This window comes from Hipposideros armiger, unplaced genomic scaffold (genome assembly GCF_001890085.2).
Source record: "Hipposideros armiger isolate ML-2016 unplaced genomic scaffold, ASM189008v1 scaffold_117, whole genome shotgun sequence".
Lineage (NCBI taxonomy): Eukaryota > Metazoa > Chordata > Mammalia > Chiroptera > Hipposideridae > Hipposideros > Hipposideros armiger.
The window spans coordinates 2374826-2383324 of record NW_017731467.1 but is presented as its reverse complement, the minus strand read 5'-3'; the positions used below and the strand labels follow the sequence as shown (position 1 = coordinate 2383324).

At 50.1% G+C, this 8499-nt stretch overlaps 1 protein-coding gene across 12 annotated transcripts in view; it reads left to right on the top strand.

Annotated features, from left to right (window-relative positions):
- Positions 1 to 8499, top strand: part of PDZD2 (PDZ domain containing 2) — a 385588-nt gene that overhangs the window by 363893 nt on the left and 13196 nt on the right. For all 12 annotated transcript variants that reach the window (XM_019647870.1, XM_019647867.1, XM_019647869.1 and 9 more), the window contains 2 exons: positions 1437 to 1545; positions 4244 to 8351. In XM_019647870.1, coding sequence (XP_019503415.1) covers positions 1437 to 1545; positions 4244 to 8351 — 4217 coding nt within the window. The remainder of the gene's footprint in view (positions 1 to 1436; positions 1546 to 4243; positions 8352 to 8499) is intronic.

Genomic DNA, 8499 nt, shown 5'->3' with positions numbered 1-8499 from the left:
CCACGCCGTCGCCGGCGACTCATGGCAGCCCAGCTCCGGGTTGAGCTGTTGTTCAGCATCTTAGCTGTGGAGGGCAGTGTCACTGGCCCTCATATGCGGGATCCGAACCGGGGCCCTCTGGCATCCCAAGCGAGCTCTCAACCATCGCGCCACTCGGCCGGCCCTAGCAAGTTTATTTTAAAAAATGTTTTTTAAATTTGTTTTTAAAAATAAATGGAAGAAAGGAAGATAAAATAATTGACACTTGGCTAAAGTGAAATTTTGAAATATGAAATGTCAATTTCATTTATCTCCCTAACTACCAAACTGAGGAGCTGGTTTTCCGTCTTGGATATCATTATGAAATTTAATAATACCTTACATCTATATAGCCTTTCATATGATGCATGTTGTTTTTATAACTGTTACCTCATTTAATCTTTTATTTAAAACTATGAGTTAGACAAGTTTTATCCCCATTTTTTTTTCCAATTTTTTAAATTGTGGTAAACTATGCATAACATAAAGTTTACCATCTTAACCATTATTAAGTGTACAGTTCAGTAGTATTCATACAATCAGACTAGTTTGCAACCATCACCACCATTCATCTCCAAAACGCTTCATCTTGTGAAATGAAAATTCTATACCCATTAAACAGTAACGCTCCATCCCCCCTCCCACCAGCCCCTGGAAACCACCATTCCGCTTTCTGTCGCTATGATTTTGACGACTCTAGGTACCTCATGTAAGTGGAATCATACAGTATTTGTCTTTTTCTGACTGGCTTATTTCACTTAGCATAGTGTCCTCAAAGCTCATCCAAGTTGTAGCAGGTGTCAGAATTTCTTTCCTTTTTATGGCTAATATTCCATTATGTGTATATACCACATTTTGCTCTCAATGGACACTTGAGGTACTTCCACATTTTAGCTACTGTGAATAATACTGCTATGGACATGGGTGTACAAATCTCTCTTCAAGACCCTGATTTCAATTCTTTTGGGTATACACCCAGAAGTGGGACTGCTGGATCATATGGTAGGTCCATTTTTATTTTTTTGATGCCCCTCCATACTGTTTTCCACAGTGGCTGCATGGATTTATGTCCCTACCAACTGTGCACAACGGTCCCCATTTCTTCACATCTTCACGAACAACTTGTTCTTCCTGATTTTTTATTATAGCCATCCTAAGGGATGTGAGGTGACATCTCATTGTGGTGTTGATGTGACTTTCCCTAATCACCCACATTTTAAAGTTAAGGAAACTGAGGCATAGGAAGAATGATAGGACCATACAATTTCTAGTGGGCCACAAACCCAGAATCTGGATTGTGTGGCTCCTGCTCCAGGGCTCTGAAATTTTCCCAAACTAGCCTTCTTCTATATATGATGTCTTAGCATGCAGAAAGCCTACTCGCTGCTGACAGTGACTTGCTGTTGTCATTGTGCCAGGAATCTCTGAGAAAGCTGACCAGCAGGGATGGGTCCCACCGAGGTGCTGGCCACCTCACAGAGAACCTGCCCAAAGCTGCACCAGACGAGGAGCAACAACCTGGGACAGGTAAGATTTTTATCACGTGGTATGCTTCAAGATGGGAGGGCAGAAGTTACCCTAAGAAAAACGTTCCATGTGGAGAATTTTGAGGGGAATAAAAGACTCTTACACAAGTTAATATTTAAAAGCTGCCTGCATTTAAGAACTTCACTAGATCACTATATCTAAGGTTTTTTTTAATTAATTTTTTAATTTTTTTAATTACAGTTGACATACAATATTATTTTAGTTTCAGGAGTACAGCATAGCAATTAGACATTTATATACCTTATGAAGTGATCACCCTAATAAATCTAGTACCCATCTGACACCATATGTAGTTATTACAATATTATTGCCTATATTCCTTATGCTGTACTTTACATCCTTTTGACTATATTGTAACTATCAATTTGTACTTCTTAATCCCTTCCCGTTTTTCACCCCCCCCAATTCCCTCCCATCTCGCAACCACCAAAATGTTCTCTGTATCAATGACTAAACTCATACTTTTAATTCCACATAGAGTGCATGCATTTTCATTCAGCCGACATTCCTTACCCATTTTCTGACATGTACCTCAATAAATGAGACACGAGATGAAAGAAAAGGACTTCCCACCCTTCAGAATCTCAACTCTCTGCTTTTGTGAAATCAGATGCACTGAGAAATGACAGGAGGAAACTTTACAGAGGACAAGATAAAAAAATACAATATTTTAACCTCATGCATCCACAGAAAATATTTGAGCAGCCTGCTGAGGTCAACAATTGCTCCGAGGCCTGTTTGACTGGTGCCGGCCCCAACAGGCAGTCCTAAGCACTGGTGACGTAATATCAGCACACCTGTAACCTACTCTAGTTAGGGAGCTGCAGTGGTTTCCTCCATGCCCTTCTGCTCCTGTGATACCCCGGGAGGGTTTCTGGGCCTCCTACCCCAGGATGTGCCATCATTGAGTCAATATTCTTCTCATTCTTGGGCATTTGGGGCATTTCCAAGTGAAGAATTAGTTTGAAAGGTGACATCAAGGACTGCCTCCATGTGATTTAATATCCCTCAAATAAAACCCTTTAAGTTACACACTTTGTAATAAAGTCAGGATTGCTAACAAAAATTTAGGGTTTGCGCAGCGACTGAATCTGACCCTGGAAAACCACCTCTACATCCCCTCCTTCTGTCTCATTGCTACTTTTCTCCATAGTTGGCACAAGCAGAAGCAGGAAAGTCATGCTGAAGGGAGTTCAAAGAGGCCGAGCAGAGGACAGGAGCCCGTGGATTTGAATCTTGGCCGGCCCCCGCCTGCCACAGGGGCCGGGGGCAGTTGGGTAGCATCTCCACGGGTGTCTTGAGCCAACTTGAATGTCACCAGGTGCTCTCTACACGGAGGCCAAGTATTCAGGGTTTAGGTAACAGTGTGGGCTGTGGAGCCAGCTTCCTGGACTGACCCCTGGCTGTGAACTGTGACCCTGGTACGTTGCTTAACCACTCTCTGCCTGTTTCCTACCGTCCCAGTGCAGATGGTCACAGCACCTACCTCACAGTGTTGGGAGGAAAACTAAGGGCATGAAAAGCTCTTAGCACAGTGCTAGTTCTAATAATTAGTCCTTAATTAGTGACATAGGAACTTCAGGAGGGAAAAGACATGTGATCCGTGTGGGAAAGGTGCAGTGAATATAACATATGTCGAAGAGCTTTCATTGTGACTTTTTCACTCCAACCTTAGGCCCTTAGTTCTTAAGAAAATAGTGAATCTAATATTCTTTTTTATGCCAGTCTCCTCACCCCACCCTCCTTCCCCTTTGTAAGAGGCCAGGGGCCAGAGGTGGACAGATTAGCCCAGGATGTGCGTGGCCTTTGGAGCAGGCAGCACCAGCCAAAGGACCATCTCATGGACTGACTTTACTCCCCCTGTCCCGACATGCACCACCTTTCCCCGCCCCTCTGAGATTTCATGCTTTTTCTTGCTTCCCTGCTTTCATTCCATTTTTCTCCTCATCACTCTGGTCAAATTATTCCCCCAGAACCCCTCTCAAATCCCCACCCCTTCAGTCACAGCTTCCCAGGATTATCTGGCCGTCCAGTTCTCCAGTTCTCTGAACTTGGCCATGGCACAGCTGAAACTCAGTGCAGGCCCACATCCTGTCTGTAGCATTCCATGTGTTTTCCCAAATTAGCCTCATCTCGTGGCTCAGCAGTAAGTCCCTAACGCTGGGCACTTGGACTGTTCCATACTGTACGGCGCCCAACCCGCACCGTGAGGTTGCACCCACACGTGATGGGCCAGCTGCTGCGACTGAGACGCGAGGGCTCTGCGGAATCAGTGCCCAGTGAGGAATGAAAGAAAACCGCAGCCTGACTCCTGTGGTTTGTGCCATCGGAGAGTGAATGGTTCCGAGACACCCAAGTGAGGGATTTCTGCTGTGCCCCCATCCTTAAAAAAATAACCAGGAGAGAGAAAAAAGGACAGAAACCAAAGCTCACTCTGCCGGCCAGTCCGAGTTATTTTAGAGCCCCGAAAGCAGGGTGGTGGTGGTGAGATGAGTGCTCTGTGATCTTAGAGACAAAAACAGAACAGGAAGGCCTGCGCCCAGGAAGTGGAATGTCTTTCTGAAATAGACACAAAAAATGGAGATTGTTTACAATTTTCCTTTTTTTTCCTCTTTTTTCGTTGAGAGATGTTCTGTTGTCTCACATTTTCCCCACCTTTTGTTTATTCTCATCACAGGACTGGGCGGCTCCCCAGACCTCATCCCTTCCCCAGGGCAGAAGCGGGTAGCTTCCCCTGCCCCCAGCAAGACCTCAGCAGACACAGGGCAATTGAGACGGCCTGAGGACCCCAGAGAGCCAGTGTTATCCAGGGTCCCCAAGTGTGAGGACAGATGTCACGTCAGCCTCACCCGGGAGCACAGCACATCCCCAGGGAAAACTGCAACGGCCGATCCTGACTTCGGCAAGACTTGCACAGCCCCAGAAGCCAGCTCGTCCGACACCACCAGGAAGGCAGCTGCCCGCCAGGGAACAGGACCTGAGGCACGGGGAGCCTCTCCAGCCGATGCTGTCCTCTCACGAGACCTACTCATGTCCCAGGAGGACAGACGGGGAGTTTCAGGTTATAACCACAGCAAAGTGCTGCAAACAACAGGAATCCTCGTACCCGAAAACTCGCAGGCGTCTGCTCTGCTCAAGGGAACAGGCTCCGGGTCTGAGAGGGCACAGCAGGCCAGCCCCTCCCTGCTGTCACCCACTGACAAGACCAAAGAGGCGTGCGGCAGTGGCCCAGGACACTGCTGCCCCAGGAAGAGTGGAGGCAGCCCTGTGACCGACATCGACAGGCTCATCAAGGAATCAGATGCTTGTGAGGCAAGACTTCCGTCGCCTCAGAAAGGGGACCGGGCGAGTCAAGAGGGCAGTTCTCAGGGCCAGCTTCCAGCAGGAGCTAGAGATGGGCGCTCCCGCCGTGCTGAGCCAGTCCCCGGGAACCAGACCCCCACCCAGAGGAGGGCCTGGGCTGCTGGCCCTCCCACTCACGCACAGTGGACCTCCCAGCCTTCAGTTTTGGATTCCATTCATCCTGACAAACATTTTACTGTGAACAAAAACTTCCTGAGCAACTACTCTAGAAATTTTAGCAATTTTCACGAAGACAGTACGTCCCTGTCAGGCCTGGGGGACAGCACAGAGCCGTCTCTCTCATCCATGTACGGCGATGCTGAGGACTCGTCTTCTGACCCCGAGTCGCTCACTGAGGCCCCTCGAGCTTCCACCAGGGACAACTGGTCACCTCCTCGTTCCCGTGGGTCTTCTCACAAAGAAGATACGACGGAGTCTGAGGAGGAGCATGTTGAAATCTGTTCCACAGGGGGCTCCCCAAACCCACCCCCGACCGCAGCTCATGCTGCTGCTCAGGCTGCACCCCGCCCTGCTCTCGCCAGGGTTCTGCCATTAAAGCACAGTGCTCTGAGTGAAGCGACGGGGAGTCCGTGTGAGACAGCGTCCTTCATGCCCGGAGCCTCGTGCCCTGCAATCCCAAACTCTTCCCAGCCACCTTCTCTCTTGGATATAAGCTCTCATGGGCATGAACCTCACGCGGACCTAAAGATGACACACAACCACAGGCCCTCGTGTGAAGGCGGCCCTGAGGAAGACGGCAGCACTGGCTCAGCTGTGGGAAACAGCCAGCTTTCTAAAGCCACCAGGCATTTTCACAACTCCCCGATCACTCTCAGCTCTCCTCACATGGTAAATGGTTTGGAAGATGCCTTGGTGAATGCTGAAACCCCAAATGAAAAACAAGCCAATGTTAACACAACTGAGAATCGGTCCTCCTATAGCATGGCTGTCCCTAAGAACGGGGAACCTGTTTTGGCAAACCTGCACATCTCCGAAAGTCATGACCTGGATGACTTGCTACCGAAACCAAAAATGATCTCCAGGAGGCCCATCATGGCCTGGTTTAAAGAAATCAATAAAAGTAACCAAGGCACGCCTTTGCAGAGCAAAGCTGAAAAGGAACAGTCCACGGTGCCTGCCAGAAGTCCTGACTGTAAGAGTCAGGTGTTGAGCACAAGCCACAAAAAGGGAGTTTCTGTGCCTAATAGCCCCCCTCAGCTGAAACTGAACCTCGAAAATAAAGACCCACCTAAAAAAAGTTCAGCGGAAACACTTTTAAGTAACTGTCAGAAACCCAAATCTGGTCCTAAGCTGAAGAGGTTGGGCATCAAAAGCAAAAGCAGAGGCAGTTCCGAGGCCCTGGCCAATAATACGCCTAAAGCTGGTGGGACAGACCACAGGAAACCCCTCGTTTCACCCCAGACCTCCCACAAAATGCTCTCCAAGGTAGCATCACACCGGTTCCACGCAGCTGACCATGAAGAACCCGACAAAGATGCCATGGCCACCACCAAGTCTCCCCATTGTGTGCTGGACAGTAAGCCACCCCCTGCGGCCTCGGGGTCACTCAGGCCTTCGGCGTCAGACACAAGCATCAGACCATTCATTCCACCCCTGACCTCCCCCAAGATTCTTCCTGAGCAAGGTACAAGTAATAGGTTCCACACGGCTGTCCACTCCGAACCCGACAGAAGTTGCCCAGCCACCCCCAGGTCTCCTAAGTGTGGACCAGACAGCAAGGCGCCCTCAGCGGCCTCGGGGACGGGTCCCCCAGCATTGAGGAGTGGCGCGTCCATGGCAGTGGACAAGCGGGAGCTCCCACCTCCCAGGCAGGCCCAGCAGCATGTGGCCAGCCAAGCAGATTTGGTACCAGAAGCAGCCCAACCCGGGGTGACTGGCAACAAAGGAAGCAAAGCAATTGTTAATGATCCACTAGAAAGAATAAATCAGCTGAAAATAGTTGAAATTCCTTCTGAAAGAATGCCAAAGAATGCAAAGAATACAAGTGGTAACAAGCCCGTTGAAAATGACAGACAGGGAGAGTTCTTGGCCCAAAGCAACTGTCAGGAGAAGAGTGAAATCAGACCCTGTCACCCGTCAGTGGAATCATCTCCAAATCATCTGCCCTCACTCACGTCCCGGGCCTCCCCAGTGGAGCAGGAAACGCAGCGATCTTTCAGCGTGGCAAAGCTGGCCTCCTCCTCCTCCTCCCCACAGCTGCTGGATAGAAAGGCGGATTCCTCCCCGGGAAAGTCAAGCCAGATGTCAGACTCCCCAGGGATGCCCAAGAACAGCACACCAGCGAGCCCAGTGCTGGATGACCATCCCTATTTCACGCCGAGGCCAGCGACCAGGACCTACTCCATGCCAGCCCAGTTCTCAAGCCATTTTGGACGGGAGGGACCTTCCCTGCACAGCCCAGGTCGCGCTCAGCGGGACAACCAGATCCCTTCAACAAGTGGTGGCCTCCTGGAGGCCAAGGCATCCCGAGGCAGTGCTCTTGGCCTTGTTAATGGACAGGGTGTGTATAGTGTAAAGCCCCTGCTGGAGACAGCGAGGAACCTTCCAACAACAGACGAAGGGGATGTTCTGTCACTGCAGGAAACGAACTGCCTGGTCACAGACAAAATCAAAGTCACCAGGAGACATTACTACTCTGATCAGAACTGGCCCCATGAATCTACCTCATTTTTCTCTGTGAAGCAGAGAATCAAGTCCTTTGAGAACCTGGCCAATTCTGACCGACCCATGGCCAAGTTGGGGGCTTCCCCCTTTTTGTCGGTGAGCTCCAAGCCTCCCATTGGGAGACGGTCATCTGGCAGCGTGGCTTCAGGGAGCCTCCTCATCCACCCTGGTGACCCGACAGCGAGGTCCCTGAGACGCAGCCTGAGTTCCTGCAGCGAATGCCAAAGTGAAGCCAGCACCCTCATCCCCCAGATGACCAAGTCCCCGTCCAGCACGATGCTGATGGTCTCCCAGCAGAATGTGGTGGAGGCCAGTAACAAGGGCCCTGACTCGGACCCAAAGAAAGCACTTGGTCCTTCCGGAATTCCCGCCCCAACAGTGACCCCAGCCTCTCCTGTCAAGAGGAACAAGTCCTCGGTGCGCCACACACAGCCCTCGCCTTTATCCCGCTCTAAGCTCCAGGAACTGAGAGCCTTGAGTATGCCTGACCTTGACAAGCTCTGCAGCGAGGACTTCTCAGCAGGGCAGCCAGCCGTGCTCTTCAAAACTGAGCTGGAGATCGTCCCCAGGAGGTCGCTTGGCTCCCCTGCTGGAGGTCTCAATGGGTCCACTGCCCTTTCGTGTCCCGTGAAGGTGGGGGACAGGGTCTGTCCAGGAGGAAGCTGGCCTAAAGCCGGTGAGCCTGGGGCACCCAGTTCAGCTGGTGATATGGGTGAAACCCCCCAGGATCTGCCTTCCAGAAAAAGCTGGTCAGTTAAGTAAGTATCTGCCCCCCGTCCTTTTTATCTAAATAAACTTTTTTTTTAATTACAGACTAGTTTTAGATTTATAGAAAAGCTGCAAAGATAGTGCAGAGTTCCCATGTACCCCTCACCCAACTCTCCCTAACGTTAGCAGCCTCTTGCA